Source organism: Strigops habroptila, chromosome 7, assembly GCF_004027225.2.
Source record: "Strigops habroptila isolate Jane chromosome 7, bStrHab1.2.pri, whole genome shotgun sequence".
NCBI lineage: Eukaryota > Metazoa > Chordata > Aves > Psittaciformes > Psittacidae > Strigops > Strigops habroptila.
In genome coordinates this window covers 42,040,307-42,061,359 of record NC_044283.2, presented here as the reverse complement: position 1 = coordinate 42,061,359, position 21,053 = coordinate 42,040,307, and the positions used below count along the sequence as shown (strand labels likewise).

At 38.7% G+C, this 21,053-nt stretch overlaps 1 protein-coding gene across 1 annotated transcript in view; it reads right to left on the bottom strand.

Moving 5' to 3' along the window:
* Nucleotides 1-666: 666 nt before the first annotated feature.
* NPY1R (neuropeptide Y receptor Y1) overlaps nucleotides 667-21,053 on the bottom strand; it is a 53,282-nt gene continuing 32,895 nt past the window's right edge. The window contains exon 5 of the mRNA XM_030491983.1: nucleotides 667-1,743. Coding sequence (XP_030347843.1) covers nucleotides 1,721-1,743 — 23 coding nt within the window. The 3' untranslated portion in view covers nucleotides 667-1,720. The remainder of the gene's footprint in view (nucleotides 1,744-21,053) is intronic.

Sequence of the window (21,053 nt, the reverse complement as noted above, 5' to 3'; positions counted from 1 at the left end):
GAATTAGTTGAATGATGAGGAAAGGAAAATTAATTTTGCCTGCTAAATATAAACCTTTCATAAATGTGAAAGCATATTCAGGTCTCTACCTTTCACTTATGTAAGTAAAATTCTTCGACTCTCTCATGGATCATGTCTTTCCTGCTTTTTAAAGGATTTTAGTAAGTGTTCTGTAGCTGTACTCTGGCACCTAGATTGTGTTTTGACAGTTTCCTCTGTGTTTGTGCAGAGCTGGCAGCATCTTTCAAACAAGAAGATATTTTATTTCATCTGAACACTGCAGTTTAGCCTTTAACACGTAAGATAGCACTTCTCTCAGAATCAGAGTAGTGAAAGGCGTGATGCATAGTAAACATCACCCTCCATTCGGCCAGGGCATTTTTAAGTAATCTGCAAAGTAGCAGCGCATGCACAACAATGTTCTAGAAGAGTAATTTCATAGATGAACACTTGAATCACAGCAGTTCTAACACTTGTTTTCAAGGTCTGAGCAGTTAAGAAATGTCACTGCTGGCACTGGAATCTGACGTCATCTGTCAAGGCAGGGCTAAAAGTGATTGTAGGCTTGTTTTCTGCCTGCAGTTTCTTTGATGAAGCCCTCTGGAGGTGTTGTTTCCACATTTTATTTTTTCTATTCCTGCTAGGACAGGTGTGTGTAATTGTTTCCGTCATACTTTTAAAGCTAAAATGACACCATTCAAACTATTATTACAATGTTTTATTGAATTTCTTTGGATGCAATAGAGGAATCTGTTGAAAACCATAGTTTCAATCCTGATACCTCTCCTGAACTTGAAGGTAGAAAATCACTTGGAGATTTCAGTTTGCTGCTTTTTATGTCTTAAGAGGAAAAAGCATGAATAAGAAAGGAAGGCATGTTTCCTGATACATTTGAAATATGGAAACAAATACTATTATGACATTTATCATTTTTACATTTTATGCTTTCATATATTAGGGACTATGCACAGAGATATCAGAGATTACAGGTAGTCAAAGAACAGTGCACTTTAATTAATAGAAGGAACACAGTAAGTTTGAAAAATACACTTCCAAGATTATTTTTTTCTTAAATTTCAAGTTGGTTTATTTAGGTAATTTCACAGTATTTTGTGTGCAACCAATTTCAGTGTTTCATCAGTATAATCAGCTACTCAGAAATTCCTTAAGATCCTTGTGTTAGTTAAGAATTATTTTTAATATGAAATAATAAGCAAGAAAAAAAGCACCCTGGAATATTGTTTTAAAGGTGTATAAAAGTACAATCTGAAAGTGAGTTGTTACAGTGTCCTGATGGTTTCAACTGCCATAGCGTCTTCCCTTGCTCGTTACTGTGCAATTTAGCTTTCACCCAATGGTAGCATTGCTAACCGAGGCTGCAGAGTCCGTGGTGACAAATTGCTCCTCACAGCTCTTAGTGTGGTCTCCATATACCACAAGGTGATAAAACTTCTGGGAAATCTGTTTACACATTCAGAGGTGCAGTACTGAGTGGATTAACAAAAAAACTTTTTTTCTTCTTGTCTAATATCCTGTGTTGGGGTCAGAGAAGGTCTTCAGAAGATCATTTCTTCCTCTGATAGCGCACTTCCCTATTTTGGCCCAAGAGGTGGTGGGAGTTCTGTTAGTGTTGATTTAGCTTTTTCATTAGAACTGGTCAGAACAGCATTTACTACTCTTTCATATGATGTGGTGTAGTTATACAGATCAACTCTTCAGCTCAGGTCTGCACTAGCCCTTCTCCTGTAAATACAGAAAAAAAAGAGAGAATGTATGGATTTGATGAGTACTGGAATAGTGGCACTGGAAACATAATTTTAAACCCATAAATCTGCAATGACAATAGGTCTTTTTGCCAGCATAGTAATATAAAAAAATTGTATCCCTATGTTCCTTCGCCATGCTTCAAGTATAGACCTGCCTCAAGTGACCCAGATCAAAAGGATGGTACTTCACATCACTCCTCACAATGCTTCAATTTTTAAATTGATGAAGGAAAGAAAATTTCTGTTATAGTCCCTCAAAGTGCTTTCATTTTGACCTACAAAAATAGATAAGTACATGAGCTGAATATGTCTTCTGAAATGACCAGCAATGTTCGAGTGCTGACATCTGAATTGTCTCTCTAACACTGGAGAATAATTACTCCAGAGAATTGAACAAATAGCTTTAAAACTTTCTTTGAATGGTTTATTCAATTTGCAGACTCAAAAAAATCGCTTCGGAAAGCCAATTTTTTTGCTGTTACGCGAAGTAACCTTAAGCTGCATGTCCATGCCACCCATTGAATAGAAATAGGACAGAAAGACACTGACATAATTACATCCCTCACTAAACAAGGTCAGGAAAAAAATTACAATCATCACCAGTGCTTCTCTTGCGTTAGACAATCCTTGGTGACACATCCATATTAATATGGCTGTATGCCAATTTGTACTGAGGAATTTGATCAAGGATGCTCAGATGCTGATGCGATAGGTGGGCTATCCATAGTGTTTGGTGGTGAGGACTGTGGTTCCCCCATACCATTATACATTCATTTTGTTCCTTATATTTAGTCCGGTTTTAAAGGGAAGCCATGGGCTTAAATTTGCAGCAGTTTTGAAACTACTACTGTCTCAGAGCCTTTTCTTTCACTCATCAGTTGAACTGTTGGAGGCTAAGGTATTCATGGTCAGGAGCAGTGTGGGGGAGAGGAAATCAGATCAACAGAATTTTCTGTATCACTATTGCTGGTCATGTTTCATTCCACCTGGATGAATCAATATTGTAGCTTGCACAGCTGAGATATCTAGTTCTGAAACAAGATTAAAATAGCTACAGTACAGAATGTTTTACTCATTTCAAAGCTCCAAATTATTGTACAGAGTTAAATCACACAAATTCCTTAGTTATTTCTTGCGTAAAGGGTTGGGCAGTTTATATCTAGATGAAAAGAAACAATATGACTTCTATGGATAAAAGACTTTTTTAAAAAAATGTATTTTTAAGCAAGGAAGAATACGCAACCTTATGTTATAGTCCCATATTCTTGCCTTACTTTATTCTTCCAAATATAGCCAGTAATTTTCTGATGATTGAGCTGCCCACGGCCAGTTTCAGCAATAGGAATCCAAATCCCTTCACTGATGGGTGGACTGATTCACCTCCAGTTATGCTAAGAGTTTGTACAATTCATGTATCAATTCTTTTATTAGAGTCTGTTACATTCTTTTGCTAGTTATTATTTCAGTCCAATATTTTAAATTATATCAATATAAGCATAATTTGGTTAGTTGGCAAACCGAGTGCATCCAAGCTGCATCTATAATGTGATTTTTTCCAGTATGTATAAATAGCTCATAAATTTCAAATCTCAGCATAGCTGAAATCAGTGTGTTGAGTTTGTAGGGAGTCACATTTGGAGAGATTAGTATGCTCTGTAAAATTGAGTGTGGCTTCCCTACAATGACCTCTATATAAAAAGCCAAAAGTTTTAGCAAACTGGTTGTTTATCTCTTTAACATAAATTCTTGTTGATCAGACATGTCTCCCACAATCTTCTCTGAAGTGTTTGTGGCTATCAGAACACTTTACCAACTGTCTCCAGAACCTGGAAAACCTTCCATTCCGTCCTGACACACACTCTCAACCTATCCGTCTCATTTTGGCTGCACAGCCTAGCATTCTTTCTGTGCTTGCAGTAATGTTTTGGGTAGACAGGCACTCATTAAAATGTAAATATACAACAGGCATTAGACATAAAATCCATGAAGAAATTAAAGAATGTAATTTTTAATCCACTTATGTAATAATTGAATCTAAAAGATCTTTCTCCCTGTATTCAAACATTTTGCTGTAGATTTCTGCACACTTGACATGTCAGATTGTCTTTCTTACATCATAGTTTCATCACATAACAGTGCCAGCATAAATTGGCACTGCCAGCAAAATAACCGTCTTTCACCTTCCCCAGTTCTCATTTTCTGTCCTGTTCCTTGTGCCAGAACTGGTGTCCATGCAGGCATGACTGAGTCAGGGCAGGGAAATCTACTGAAAATTAAAATACCACCATCCTCCCCGAGATTAGTTTTTAGCCAGATCAGTCCCATATCCCACTTGTCACTGTGTAGCCCTACAAATGCTGGCATCAGCATAAATGGGATATGAAATGTCAAGACCCAAGAGCTAAGGTATTTCAGAGTTAAGGGATAATATAAAGCTCCTCACACTGAACGTTTTACCTCCTCCCAGTCATGGGGAAGAACTAGTTGTTTGTTTGTTGGGGTTTTTTGGGTTGTTTTTTTTTTCAAGAGACCAATGTTAAGAAACAGAATAACGAAAGGACTATGAAAAATTCTAAAAAGTCCCTTTGAAAAAAGCGCCTGCTTTGTGTGGAAAACCATAAAAAGTAGTCTTTCGAAGAAAGCAGTCTAACCTAAGATAACACGAAGGTTCAGCTGACCTGCAGGTGAGAAAGTTGCAAACTTAGACTCGTTGAACAGCTTTTGGGAAATCACTATGTACTCTAAGAATTTTATGTGTACTCACTTGGCCTTCATATTTCTTTTGGTACTCGGGGAGTTTTTCACACGAAATATGCTGATTTTTTTTCCTTTATTTGGCTGGAACATGATGATCTTTTCATTGCATTCAAACTTAACCAGGGGGAATCAATGTACATTTAATCTTTGGCTGAATTATAATTATCTGTACCTAAACCAACCTACAACCAAGCAAACAAAAAAAAAAAAATCCAACACCAAAACATTACAAAAAAATTAAAATATCTCAGGAAACAGAAGTTTTTCTGCCTAGCAAAAATGGCTATTGAAAGCACATAGTTTTAGTGCTCAACTCTTGTTATTGATTCCTCACTGATAGGCAAGATCTGCATCACGCTGCCCCTCATGAAAACTACAAGTGAATTGCAATCCTTGCAAGTTGTCCTGGGTTCAGCTATAGCAGTCATTTTTCTCCTTCTTAGTAGCTGGTGCAGTGCTGTGTTTTTTAACTTTCAGCCTGGGAACAATGCTGATAACACTGATGTTTTTAGTCAGGGCAAAGATTTTGGGATGTCACCAGAAGAGGAGGTGACGCATGCTGAAGAGGCCCCACCATATAATGAACTGTCAGAGAGTGAAAAGCAATATGCCTTGTTTACTGATGGGTCCTGCCGTATTGTGGGAAAGCATCGGAGATGGAAGGCAGCTGTGTGGAGTCCCCTGCGACAAGTTGCAGAAACTGCTGAAGGAGAGGGTGAATCGAGTCAGTTTGCAGAGGTGAAAGCCATCCAGCTGGCCTTGGACATTGCTGAACAAGAAAAATGGCCAGTACTTTATCTCTATACTGACTCATGGATGGCGGCAAATGCCCTGTGGGGGTGGTTGCAGCAATGGAAGCAGAGCAACTGGCAACGCAGAAGTAAACCCATCTGGGCTGCTGCATTGTGGCAAGATATCGCTGCTCGGGTGCAGAACCTGGTGGTGAAGGTACGCCACGTAGATGCTCATGTACCCAAGAGTCGGGCCACTGAGGAACACCAGGATAACCAGCAAGTGGATAAAGCTGCGAAGATTAAAGTGGCTCAGATGGACTTGGATTGGCAACATAAGGGTGAATTATTTTTAGCCCGGTGGGCCCATGACACCTCAGGCCATCAAGGCAGAGATGCAACATATAGATGGGCTCGTGATCGAGGGGTGGACTTAACGATGGACACTATTGCCCAGGTTATTCACGAATGTGAAACATGTGCTGCAATTAAGCAAGCCAAGCGGTTAAAGCCTCTCTGGTATGGAGGACGATGGCTGAAGTACAAGTATGGGGAGGCCTGGCAGATTGACTATATCACACTCCCACCAACCCGCCAAGGCAAGCTCTGTGTGTTTACCATGGTGGAAGCAACCACCGGCTGGCTGGAAACATACGCTGTGTCCCACGCCACTGCCCGGAACACTATCCTGGGCCTTGAGAAACAAGTCTTGTGGCGACACGGCACCCCAGAGAGAATTGAGTCAGACAATGGGACTCATTTCCGGAACAACCTCATAGACACTTGGGCCAAAGAGCATGGCATTGAGTGGGTATATCACATCCCCTACCATGCACCAGCCTCTGGGAAAATCGAACGGTACAATGGGCTGTTAAAAACTACACTGAGAGCAATGGGTGGTGGGACTTTCAAACACTGGGATACACATTTACCAAAAGCCACCTGGTTGGTCAACAGTAGGGGATCTGCCAACAGGGCTGGCCCAGCCCAATCAGAACTTTTACGTACTGTAGAGGGGGATAAAGTTCCTGTGGTGCACATAAAGAATTTGTTGGGGAAGACAGTCTGGGTTATTCCTGCTTCAGGTAAAGGCAAACCCACTCATGGGGTTGCTTTTGCTCAGGGACCTGGATATACTTGGTGGGTAATGCGGGAAGATGGGGAAGTCCGATGTGTACCTCAAGGGGATTTGATTTTGGGGGAAAACCGCCAATGAACTCAATTGTACGCTGTTGCCTGCTCTATAACACTTTTATAGCCCACCAGCTAGATATCTTCAGGTCGCCAGCAATTGACCCTGACTTCCCTCCGATCATCACCTCAACAAAGAATGAATTTTGAGGAAACCAGACGAGCTCAGCAGTGACCAGACAAGTTTGGCGGTATCATCAGCAGGCAACAACCCAACACTACATACCGTCCCTCCTGCCCTGAAAGACTATTACAAGAGATGGAGCCTGACATCATGGACTGGATGAGTTCAGCAATTTTACAGGGATTGGTCCATGGACTAGGGAATGATATCTTTCTCTGTGTGTGGGTGTGGGTGTATATATATATGTGTATATATGGGACAGGGGTGATGGTGTGTTGAGAGATGTGGGATCTGAGCATGACGTGAATGGTATGGAATAAGGGGTGGATACTGTCCTGGGTTCAGCTATAGCAGTCATTTTTCTCCTTCTTAGTAGCTGATGCAGTGCTGTGTTTTTTAACTTCCAGCCTGGGAACAACGCTGATAACACTGATGTTTTTAGTTGTTGCTAAGTAATGTTTACTCCGACCAAGGACTTTCTCAGTCTCATGCTTTGCCAGGGAGGAGGGGAAGCCGGGAGGAAGCAGAGACAGGACACCTGACCCAAACTAGCCAAAGGGGTATTCCATACCACAGCACGTCATGCCCAGTATATAAACCGGGGGGAGTTACCCGGAAGGCCCAGATCACTGCTCGGGTCGGGCTGGGTATCGGTTGGCGGGTGGTGAGCAATTGTATCCTCTCCCCTTGTTGTTTCACTAATCATTATTATCATTGGTGGTAGCAGTAGTGGTTTGTATTATACCTTAGTTGCGGGACTGCTCTTATCTCAACCCGTGGGAGTTACATTCTTCTGATTCTCTTCCCCATCCCTCCGGGAGCGGGGGGAGGAAGAACGGGGGGAGTGAGCGAGCGGCTGCATGGTTCTGAGTTACCGGCTGGGCTCAAACCACGACACAAGTTAAACTTATGTTTGTAGAAAGTAGTCTTTTTGGAAACCCATTTCATGAAATATGGCATTAATTCTTGTGAGAATTTACGGTGCTTATGAGCTCCGTGTCTTCAGACAAAATGGAAAATCTTGTAGATAGAGTCTTCTTCTCATAATATCACCAGTAAGACGCACATGGAAACAAACACAGTTGAGATTGCTTAGTCAATGGTTATTCTGAAATAATAGTCATCACAAAGAGAAAAAGCAAGCACATTTCTTATTACATACGTGAGTTGTACCCTATGTTCCAGAATGATCGAAAGAAAGTGGAAAGAGAAACTAGAATTAATATATTACACAGGAATTTCTAAAATTCTTTGCCTCTGCTTTCTCTACTAACTTGCAGTTTTATACTTGGAGTATTACTTGGAGTTTTATATGCCCTCTGTTCTTTTATCATGCCATGCTCCTTTCCTTTTCTTTCTTGTTTTTTCAACTTAATCCTATATTTTCTTCTTTTTTTTTTTTTTTTTTTTTTTTTGGTAGTAATTTGTTGTTGTAGATACAAGGCTCTTTGAGGACCAAGGAACACAGATGTGGAAGAGACGTGGCTCATCATATCTGGTCTCCCGCAATCTCAGACAATCATGTGATTCATGTTTGGTCCAGAAGGACTAGAAAAACATCCATTCTCCACATCTCCACATCACAAAATGGAAAATGATGAACTGTACAGTAAGTTGAAAAGCAATGCTACTACAGTGCCTCAGAAAGAAAGTATGAAAGTATGAAAGAAAGACTTTACGAAATGATCAAAACCTCTCCTATAGCACTGAGTGGTCATTTGTAATATAAATTACCTCACTTTTGACCAGACAAAGGGAGAGGTTCAGTGCAAATGGGATCAACAGTGCTAATATGGAGTCTCCCCTTATTTAAGCTAGTAAAAGCTGTAAGGTAACCCATACTATTGTTATTTTCATTCTGAGCCATGTGTCCTGAAACTCTGGGAGAGCTTCTGAATTCTGATCTCTGGTCTTTTTGCTGATCCATTTATAAAAGTGAATTTTGAATATGTAGAAGAATTGAACTTCTTAACCTGACTGTGACACTTCACAGCCTGAAGCATTAGATGGACAATATGTGAAAACCTTAGTTCACGTATTGTCACAAGTGATCAGAAAAATAACCAGGTGGCAAAATTTGCTGGCTGTTGCATTAATGAGGATAGTAAAGATATAGGTGACTGTGAAGAATTGCAGAAAAACATGGAAAGACTGAGTGGCTGGGTGATAAAAAGGCAGGAAGATTTCAGAATCAGAATTTGTAAAATCATACATATGAGACAAACCAGCCCTAATTTTACAGCTACTGTGATAGATTCTGACATGTTTACTACAAATCTTGAAAGACACCCTAGGATTATAACAAATAGGTCTATTAGCTGAAGACTTGGTAAGAATCCAAAAAAGGAAAAAGAAAACAGAAAGACAAAGACAGAAGGAGAAGGAAAAAGAGAAAGAAAATAATCAGAGAACAAACTGGAAAAATATAATACTGCAGAATAAATCGACTGCTTCTGCATCTTGAATACCATGTGCAAACCCTCATGTCAGAGAGGATATAGTAGGACTGGAATAAGCGTAGGGAAGATTCTGTACTAAATAGCCTTCTTCAGTCTGCAAAAAGACAGTCCAGATGTACTGTCAGAGAGATTTATGAGGGATATGAATATAAAACAACACTTGACAATAACAAGAGGCATTAATATAATGACATTAAAACATTAAAAACTTCGTAAGAGAGGTCAAAATGAAAAAAAAAGAGAAAGATGGTCCTTCACACAACACATATAACTGAGCTATGGAACTGCTTTCCACAGAACGTTTTGCATATCAGAAGTTTTTATTAATCATAAAGATAACGTCACTGCCTCAGAAAGTTCCTGAGCCACAGATTGCTGCAGGGTATGAGCGCCTACGCTAGCTTTGTTAATTGTGTTTTTCCTTTAGACAAGCACCATCATCTATTGCTGGAGACAAGATATTCAGCTAGAAGAGTCTTGGCCTAGACCAATACAGATGTTTTGTGTTTTCTGAGCACAGTAGCTCTTGTGTGCTTGATTTCCCTGAGGCACCTCAACATCCAGAACTCCTGAAGCAATGGCTACTGCAGAGGAACTCTGCCAGATCTGCTTATGTACACTAAGTCCCATAGAGATGGGATGCTCTGAGTTACTGTACGCACTCAGAGACTTTATCAGTCAACTTATTAACATATACACAATGGGTTTGACATTGCCTGAGAGACAGACACAATACATGTGCTGCATGGTTTATTTACTCTCATTTCTGTGCAGAATTTTCCTGAGAGACATACAGGCATCTTAGCCAACAATAAAAATAAATTAATCCATTTCAGAAATGGTTTACTATTCCTAGCCAAAAGGTTAATTTCAGTCACAATATGTCAATCTAAAGCACAAAGCAATTTTATTGAAAAAAGGAATATAGTGTCTGCATTGTTGTATTTTAATGATGATAATTAGTGGATGCCTCTCAGAAAAAACCAAAAAACCAAAAACAAAAAACCAAAAACAAACAAACAAAAAATCCACAAAACAAAACAGGAAAACATGTGCTAAGAGGCACATCATCCTGTATATTCAGATTGGATTTCAGTTTATTTCAGGAATTGTCATACGTCCCTTAATAAGATTTCTTGGATTAATTAAAATATCTCAAAATTCCGTTTGTCAGTCATTATCTGAAGTGTGCTTTCTGAATTTTGGAGATATGCAATAGACAAATTGTTTTTACTGTTCAAGTTTGTGTTCAGACAAAACTGGAGAAGTATTGGTTGCTTTATTGATTAAGCCAAGAAAAAAAAGGTCATATGCTAGCAAAAGTTACAATTGAACCAATTTATCCTCATTTACCATTGTATGCAATAAGTCTACAGCTGGAAGGTTTCATACTTTTGGGTCATCTCTTTTTTTCTTCAGATTCTATTTTCTGTCAAGCTATTATTATGAATGTAGATATTCTAGGACTTTGTCTTCCTTATGGATGTAAGTACTACCTACTACCTTCTACATTTACCTTATTTTATGGATGAAACCCTCCATATAAGCTGGCATACTTCCACCAGAAACATGATTCTGAGACAGCGTGGAAAAGGAAGCAAAACTTCACCAGAAGTTCAGTCTCTTCTGCTCAGAAGCAATGTGTTCATGGCAAGCCAATGTGGTGTGCCCCTATCCAAGGTCATGTTTTGCTGGATATTGAAACTAAACCACTTTGCTTTGTCCTTCTTTTCTCTGGGGAAGAAGAAAAAGAAGGAAGGAAGAAGGTGCTCCAAAAGGACATCACTATAAAAAAAACCCCAAATTTGGAGTAGAGAAATAAAATATTATCAAAACATTTGAGAGACATGACATCTGATTTCACACCCTGTGATAAACTCCTTGGTAAATAATTAGAGCTTAATTCCATCAGTGGGAAAGGCATCCTTCATCTTGTGGCCAAAAGGCGACACTCTAGAGCTTTAAATTATCATGGGCCTCTCTGCTAAGAGAGGGGCTGTAATTTCCTTCACTGGATTTGCTTACTCAGGTAACTCAATATGTTTAAAGGAAATACAATCCAGAGATGCTAATTTGTTTTCTATTCATCTAGGAATGCCTGGTTATTGTAAATTATTTAGTTCCTTATTCCCACGAAACTGAAATCACATATACACAAAATAGCCACATGGCCACGCACATAGGTAAGGCAGCTGTGTGTCTCTGCCTTTTAGCCTTCTTAGGTAACCATGCTGTTTGCTCAGTGTTGGAGTAGAGGAAGGAGTTTCAGCTGCAAATGAAAAAGAAGAGAAACTTCAGAGGGCAAGTTTATAAGTGAAGTCATTTCCTCAGACTCACTTCCTTGTATTTTCAACTTACGTCTTATTCATTGAGGTGACTGGTGCTTCTGATTTGATTTCTTATCTTTCCATTCTCTAGAACTCAAAACGCAGTGCCTTAACTTAATAGTCATACTGATATTTATAGCTTTTCTCTCTGGCAATGCAGGAGGACTCTCATTGTACTTTGAAGAGTTCAACGCAAGAGTGGGAAAGTACAAATGGTAAGTACGAATGATGTCAGATCAGAGGTCACACTGTCATCAGAGATTTGGTTACTGTAGTGACAGAGAGAACTGACTGGATTGACTGGGAATAAGAGGAAGGCACAAGTCAGCCTTTGTGACAAACAGGCTGGTGAAAACACTGGCTTAAGAAGATTGAGAGAAATAAAACAGTGAAAGGGCAATTATTTCCATAGAGAAAAACACTAGACTTGTGTTGGTAGAACATCGAACACTAGAACAAGGCAATGCCCGTGGTAGCAAGAGTAAATCTGGCTACTGGAAAAGTTGAAAGAGAATCAGTAATTATGAATGAGAAGGTAATCTAGGAACATTACTTGCTAGATTATGATATCGTGATGTACATGACATTGGCATATGAAGCCCTGATTTGTGGAAAAACTAACTGTAAGCTACCTAATAAACTATTTGGGAAAAGATGGTATACAAGAGCAGGGGAGAGCAATATTAGAGTATTTAGGGAGGTAATGATCAAACAGTAGACTATTTTTTAGTGGCACACATAGCCATGGTAATGTCAAATTTCAAAAATCAAAGCTAGGCAGAAGACTGAGTAAATTGGAATATGATGGTAAAGCAGAAATTTCACAACTACATTACTTGAGTGCTTATCTCTTTTTTATCTTTTAAAAATCTGTTTCTATTCACTTACTTTCAGTACCTCAAATCAAATAAAAAAATGCCTGAAGGCAATTACTAAAACAAATAAAAAGCATTCTCTTTCTTTGAGTTCTTGCTTTGTTGCCACATGCATGTAATCTTCGCTCATGTCCTTCTTTGTCATCTGTTGTTACACAATACAGTAACTACTATTCTGTGATTTGTATTTATTTGTGTATTTGTAAAATGCATTTAATAAACCATGGCTTTGGGGGCTGGTGTCCTTCGTCAAGGTGGCTGGGATCAGGGATAATATAACAAAACACCATATTGCAAAAGAGTTTGTTTAGGTAATGCAGTGATGACTTAGCTAAATATTCGTAGATGCTTCTTACTTAAAAGAATACCAAAAATAGAAATCGCTAGTTGGTTTTTTAGGCAAATTTTAATTTTTGCTCTGCAAAAAGTACATCGCGATATTAGTCATGGATCCAAAATAAAGAATATATCCAATAGGTTACAGTAATATTAGTGAATTCAAAACTATAAATTTGGCATTTCATCAAACTGATAATAATTCCAGATACTACAGTCCTATCTGAAGCATGTTCAGAAGACAAGTCCACCAATTACAGTTATGTGTTCTGAATTAAAACGTTTTCACAGATAAAGTGCTTAGTTTTCTGGTCTCCATTTAGTTAACATATAATCTAAATAAATTTGCACCAGCTCATCTCCTTTTGAAGGGTGGTATTTATATATTGATGTATTTTCCAGATTTTTTAGATACTTTATTTCCTGGATGTTTCTGTTTGAGAGATAACAAAAAATGGCTGAGAAGTCTTCTCAGTGTGTGACAAATCAAAATGAATACTCCAGTTGCATATTCGGTCACTGATATTCAGTTGAAAATAAAAGGCAAAGTAATGAGGAAGTTAGGCAATCCCTAGTCTGCTTACAGCCCAGGACGGAGTTGTCTTTGGAATCAGTTGTGGAATGGAGATCCAAATCCTTCTAAATGTTTTACACTGGCATGGGAGGATTTGGTGGTGCTAATGGCTGATTTGTTTTTCAACAGAAAGCTCATTCTTGGGCTAAGCATGCATACTAGGAATTTCCACATAAACAGGTGAGTAAAATGTTAGACTCACTGATATCTGCAGGAGTTTTTAATGCTTACAGTGAGCTCCTATTTTGCTTCTGTCTGTGTAACTTCAATATTCCTCTTGTCATTGTCACAGAAAATGGCTTAGACAGAGAACAGTAGTATCTATTTCTAGTATTTTACACCCTGAACCCTCAAAGAATGCAATTGGCATCTTAATCTCTGTAAATAGGCTTCTTGATCTCTTTGCCATCAGATGCATTGATATCATGCGTCAAAAGCACCTACTGAACCACATGTATTTTTTTTAATCTTTCATGACATTTGCTGTTTCATAATATAAGGATTTTTTCTATCTATCTACAAGGTTGTTTTCTTGCAGAGTAATTTATAGACAAAGTTTCTCCAATGGAACATCTTATTCCAGTGCTTCTCTGAGAATTCATGATGATTCTCTGGGTATGATCTACCTCAGATCAGTCATGACTGCTCAGTAGGTGAGCTGGCAATGTTTTTATGGAGGTTGAGCTATGGCTGTTTTTATAGAGGATCTAGACAAGTTTTAGAGTTAATCTTACTGACCATAATAGATATCTCAAGTGTATTTTATATAGACAATGTTCTAACATGCCTCTGAGGTGCAGGAGTGCAGGTACCTCAGCAGCTTTTCATTTTGTGGTGCCACAGACAAATTTAATAAATACTCTCATAATCAAAACTCAGTAATTCCATGATACCCTCTCATCTGAGTTTCCTCAGGAGGAAGGAGGAGGTTTTGGGGCATGAAGTGCTGGGTTGTGGGACTGATTTCTGATTTCACTTGCTAATATCTGAAGAGATCAGTGCTCATGTGTGAGCAGGAAACACTGAGGTACCTCCGAAGGAACAGTGTCGGATGTGGTTAGAAGGGCTAATATGACTCACAAAATAGAATGAACAGTTTTGGGAAGTAAAACCTGAGTTAATGCAGGGGGAGGGTGGTCAAGTCTCAGGTGGGAAGTGCCAGGGTTTGTCTGAGGGGGCAGCAGCAAGTTTTGGTGGGAAATGCTGGGGTATGACAAATGTGGCATTTCAAGGATTTCAGAAGAAAAGTTTTGGCTGTAATGCCTAATCTGAAACACTTGTAGATGCTTTTGCCCTAAGATTTCCATTTTGCACTGATTTAGCTGTGCGTTTGCAAAGAGAGATGTATGCAACAGCCTAAAGCAATGTGGAAAGTGGAGGTTAGAGACAGTTAAGAAAGATGCAGCTTTGCTTCTCTTTTCTGGGTATGAAAAGGGGGTTATGTCTCAGTTCCTACAATACTCTTCAGAAGAAACTTATAATTTTATTTTGTGTGTCAGCTGATATTCAGAAGTTAAGCCTTACTGCTTGTTTTCATATCCTAATTTTCCATAGTGTAAGAGAAAGTAGAGCCCCATAAATTTTGAGATAATCATCCACTGCTGTTGGTACAAATTTGACATATTGCCCCCTCTTATTCCTGGAAACAGCATAACCTGCTAGTTTGTGTGCAGTTGCCATAATATATGACTTTAAGTCTTGCACTTTGCTTCTCATTGTGAAATTTCAAACACTCAAGGCTGTAAACAGGTCTTGCTGATTGAGCTATGTCCTGAGAGAATCACATTGTTCAAGATGAAAAGCACAGCACTGTGCACAGGCAGTCTTGAGTCATTCACTTGTGGCCAAATCAGAGAAAAAAAGAAATGAGTGACATTGTAGGTACCAGAGAAATTATTCCTGAGTGGGACTCGTGGAAGCCCTTGAGAGAAGAACTGATCTTTGGCCCTGTGAAAGAGAATATCAGCTTTCATTAAGCAAACAAAGCCTTGAAATCATAAATTTATATAAATGGAATGCTAAGAACTGATGATACTGATATTTCATGTCAGCAGCAGACACTGGACATAGTGGATAGCTAAATTACACGTACATAGATATGGAGTCATATACTTCACACACTTAGGTGAAGCCTGAAATCTCTGGAAAGCATTATATCCAATAATATGATATAGTCTGATTGTAGTATCCATTTATAATATAGTGTGATATAGTCTCATATCACAACCCATAAACCAAATGTGATCTTAATGGTAACATAATGGGAAATACTGGTTCAACAGCCACTCCCAGAATGCTTTAGTTAGCGAGACTTTTCAGGTTTCTTTCAGACTGGGGTTGAATGGGTGATACATAGCAGCCACTGCAGTGGCTCTTTCTTTTATAACATGTAAATGCTCTGAGTAACCAAAATGTGAAATTCTGCAAGCAAAAGGTTGATGCACTTAGTCTTTGAATAGAAATGGTCATCATTCTGCAGCTATGCTAGAAAGACAAAATGGACATTGTTACACAAATTTAGATGTTCTACACACAATTTAAATTTCCTTTCACATAAGCATCCACTGAAAGTTTGCAGTGTGTTATAAAATGTGAACACGATTTGCCTGTGTGATTATAACACTCCAGACTGAGATACGTTTCTATTAATTCAAGCATTAAATGCCTACCATTCAGTTTCTGGGTTTAAACCGTGTCTTTTGCTCCTGAAAATGTCCTTTTAAATGAAAGAGATAAGTACAAAACCAGGGAATTCATTACACATTTCAAATAGGTGCATGCTGAAATATTGGTGTGTTATTTGTGCAGCTACGCTTCTCATTTCTTTTTGAGAGAAAGTAATGGGAGGCAAAATCTGTTCTTCCTCAAAAGTCAGGTTTTTAAATTCTTACATGGATCATCCTTTTCTCCTATGCTGTCCACAGAAGGCTACTGGAAGAGCGAGCACAGATTGGTCAGCAGTACCTTACAGACAGCAGTGAACTGTGTATCTCATTATCCAGGGATGATTAGCAGCATCCCATAGAGATCTTCATGCGAGATTGATATGGCAGTCATCACACTTGAAAAGCATTTTGAAGGATTAATGAAGAGAAGTATTGCCTTCCCAGACAAACTTAATCTGCATAGTTTTATAGAATATTTTCTATTATTCAGATGACATATCTCATTTATAGTGATATCTATTAATTAAGCAGGGTTTGGAGACTGTTGACTATCTTCGAATAAAAAGTAATAAGGCCTCTTCATTTTTAGGTGTGAGGACCCCAAAAGACAGATGCAAAGGTATTTAATTGTGAAAAATGACTACTGCATTGCAGATGCTTAAAGGACTAAGCGTGACATCCTGGCCAAGACTTGATATGTTAGAATGCACAGCAGATCTCTTTGACGGGATGCAATATTGCTCAGATGTAAAGTCTTAAAACCTGGAAGAGTTTCCCCTGAGAGATGTTTGAAGAAAATACTCTATATGCAACGCTTCTGCTTTGTTTAGAGAAAAAGCATTTCATTGCTTGACTCTTGTGATTTATATGACCACAACCCCATGGATATGCCATCAGTTCTTCTAGAGGCATCACTGCTGTAAAATAAGGAGTATATAAAATACAAAAAAAACCCAACCAAGGTCTAGCAATCATTTTAAGCAATACAGAATGATTAATGCTTCCAAACTTTGCACTGATACGCAGATTGGGAAAAATCTACATCTTGGATAATGGCAGGAAAGAGGAACTTTTCTGAACAGTAAATTATGGTATGATGCTTCCAACAACATGTACCTACAGGATTCTCTTTTTTTTTTTTTTTTTTTTTTGGTGCATTTTCTAGCTATAAGCTATGATTAGTTGTTCTGTTGTATGTGCTGTGGTTTTGTTACTGTGCTGTAGACCATGAACATAAGAACCAAAAAGGAATTTCTAGGAAAATATGGACACAGAGATATCAGTTTAAATAGGTGATAATTACTTCCAGTTCTGGAACATTGAATCATAGAATGGTTAGGGTTGGAAAGGACCTTAAGATCATCAGGGACACCTCACACTAGACCATGTCCCCCAAGGCTCTGTCCAACCTGGCCTTGAACACTGCCAGGCATGGAGCATTTACCACTTCTTTGGGCAACCTGTTCCTGTGCCTCACCATTCTCACAGTAAAGAATGTCTTGCTTATATCCAACCTGAACTTCCGCTGTTTAAGTTTAAACCCATTAACCCCTGTCCTATCACTATGGTCCCTGATGAAGAGGCCTTTTCCGGCATCCTTGTAGGCCACCTTCAGATACTGGAAGGCTGCTATGAGGTCTCCATGCAGCCTTCTCTTCTCCAGGCAGAACAGCTCCAACTTCCTCAGCCTGTCATCATATGGGAGGTGCTCCAGTCCCCTGATCATCCTCATGGCCCTCCTCTGGACTTGCTCCAATGGCTCCATGTCCTTATGTTGAAGACACCAGAACTGCACACAATACTCCAAGTGGGGTGTCATGAGAGCAGAGTAGAGGGGCAACTTGAATTTTGTCAGAAACATAGCTGAAGGTATCTTAATCTCTAGCTAGCGCTAAGGAACAGCAAGAAAGCAAGCAAGTGCAGTTCAGAAAGCGCTTCTCTGTACAGAGAATACTATTACTATGCCAAAATCATAGAATCATAGAATCGTAAGGGTTGGAAAGGACCTTAAGATCATCTAGTTCCAACCCCCCTGCCATGGGCAGGGACACCTTGCCCTAAACCATGTGGCTCAAGGCTCTGTCCAACCTGGCCTTGAACACCGCCAGGGATGGAGCATCCACAACCTCCCTGGGCAACCCATTCCAGTGCTTCACCACCCTCACTGTAAAGAACTTCTTCCTTATATCTAATCTAAACTTCCTCTGTGTAAATCTGGTACTTTGAACATGTGCACTCACCTAGTCTATTATGGCATGAAATTAGACAAATTTTCTCAGACCAGCTCTAAAAGGCAGATTCCCTTTGAATACGTTACTGCAGGGTAAGGCATGAGGATCCCACAGGTTTGAAAACTTCTTATTTGCTGGAGCCACACATCAGAACACCAACAGCATTTAGGGGCGTCAGATACTTAATAACACCCAATTAAAATAAAATAATTGTCATCAGTACGTCTGTCATCAGAACATCTGTCAAATGACTGGTTTCACACAGATGTATATTGTACACAATATTAAAAGCTTTTCTACCTTCTACTGGTTAGAAGTGCATGCCACTTGGCATTCAAGGCATTTTGCAAAACTGACTAGATACACTGTGCCATGTTCAGCATGGAGTCCAAACTTCCAGGATCTGTTTGTGAGGCTAAACTCTGTGTTAAAAGCAACAGCTTGCTCACAAGGGCAAAAAAAAGCTGGATGCTTTTGTATTCTTCTGCCTATGTACTGCTTGCATCAGAGAAGCACAGAGTTTAGCAACTGTGGAAGAATGAAGAATACACTCAAATTCATTTATGTTTTATATCAATTTGGCATAATTAAAATAACATAAAACTAAATTAAATTGTCTGCTTCATTTCCTATCTGGAGGCTCTCTATTTCCAAGGTATACGGGGACATATTTTTTACATGAAATAAGATTACTTCGTGCAACCTTGGCCCCTGAAAATCAATCTACTTCACTTTCAGCAATTTTGTTTTCTTACTAAACTAGGCAGTACAATTGAGACAATCAAAATATTGATTATAGACCCTTTTAAAGAACAAAGGGCCCACTTTTAGGAAAGTCTCAGCACAAAATACAGAATGAAATAAGAGGAGATTTGCAAATCCTGTGTGTTTTAGACAGAATTACAGTCCCCTGAGCTTTCTTTGGAAAAGGAGTGGAGAGTCAAGGAGAAGGCAGAAGTTTGTAGAATAAGAAAATGCAAGTAAAATCTTAGAACAATGAAAAATAATTCTAAAATATTTTTTCAACGGAAAACTGCATTATTCTGATTAAAATTACGTAAGAACGTAAAAGTAGATAAATAAAATAAAAGGAGATGTGTTCAATACAGTAAGTACTCAACAAAACAAGAATTTTTATTAGTATTAGTTTTACCAATATTTAAGTAATTTCTTCTGGCAAAGAAGGGTCTCCAAAGATGTACCCTCATCTTTCACCGTCTCAGCAAACAAATTGTGATAGTACCTATTTTACATGGAAAAATGTATTTACAGTAGTGGATTATCATCATCTAGGACTTGAAATATTCCTGCTTCTGTTTGGAAATTCCACCAACTACAGCAGTCAAACTCAGAGGTCAAAAAATAGTTTTGGCAGTGATAAACTAGCTGGATTCAGGGAATTTATTGAAATTACAGTCAATAACTTCTCTTAAAAGTCACATTAAATAATCACATTAAACAATAACATAAATAAATGACAATGAACAATAAATGAAAATATTAACAATAAAATACTATCAATTTAAGGCTCTAAATATCTATCATTTGAAACACCATAGCCAGAGTTTCAAAGACTATCAAGAGGAAGTTTCGAAGAGTTCAAGAGAGAACTTCAATTCCAGCAATTTGATTTAATTTTAGCATATTTTTTGCTGAAAACTGCTGAAATCTTTTTGCCTAATGTAACCTACCTCATTTCAGTTAATGGTATTCAAGCATCCTAAAGCTAAATGAATGAGGTCATGAAGGATCCTAAAGCTAAATGAATGAAAACTGAGATCAAAAGGAGCTCTTATATAGTTAAGTGCCAACTGTTGCATTACAGACTTCCTTCATTTATTTGCATTTATAAAAATCGAGAAGAAATCACTGAAAGCCCCTACTTGTGACATGTTGGATGTTGTCTAGAATTGTAATGTCAGAGAGGATTTTTCTGGCTTGTTTCATCACCTGGCATACAGCACAGCTCCTTGAGTCAAAGAGATGCAGATGACATGTCCTCAATCAATGCTGAGCTTCACAACTTTGAGCACGACAGGCAACAGAGCACCAAGTTCCTTTCCTACCTGAAAAATGCCATGACCACTAGTGCATGTGCCCTGAGCGCTACCTGACAGCAATGCACGGCTCACATGCAGCCTGAGCAGCCTGCACACCAGCAGTGCACGCTTGTGCAATGTGGCTGGTTATCCCAGACTACAAAGTTTTCAGTGACCTAGTCTGAACCACCAATGTAGGTCAAATTTGGTTTGAACCATGTTGCTGAAGATCAGCACATCCCCAAAAAAACAAGGTGCCCTAAGTGGGACCAATGTAGGGATAGCTTCATGTTCTTGCTAGTGCGTTTGCAGTTGGTTAAAACTTCATTAGACTAGGGGAGGGGGATTAAATCAAGGACAGTTTATAACAGTAACAACTGTTCCTCTTTCTATTCATTGTGTGGTAAGTCATCCTGATACCAAAACTTGTTATATTGAGAAAAAAAACTTGAATGGGGAAACTAGTGTAGCTTTATTTACAAATTCAACAAAAATGTTCAGCTTTTCATTTTACCAAAAGCCTGCAAAGCCAAATATGTGGCCAGTGTCACGCTGTAATCAGTGAAAATGCCATAACCTGGAGAATTTATTAGAACTGTCATGTCTTGGTGCTGGGTATTGCACAGCTATCTGGAAAGGCTTATTTGAATCCACTAATTGTGCTAGCTCTTGGATATGTCTAATTATACACCTATAAATAAAATGAGGATCATTGTTAGTGCACAGTTATCAACACAATCACTGATGAAATAGAGATAAACTCATGCTGTGGATAGTTTGGCTTGAAGCCCTGGATATCTTATGAAGATTTAGATGTTGTTAAGAAAAATTCATTGTTTTCAGAATAATTATTTCCCTGCTGAGAAAGCATCCTCCAGTTTGCAAAACCAGCGTATTAACTTAGCATGGAAAAACAATCTTATGACATTTATTTCCACTAGGTTGCTGGAAACTGTAATGAGAAACTAAATGTGCAA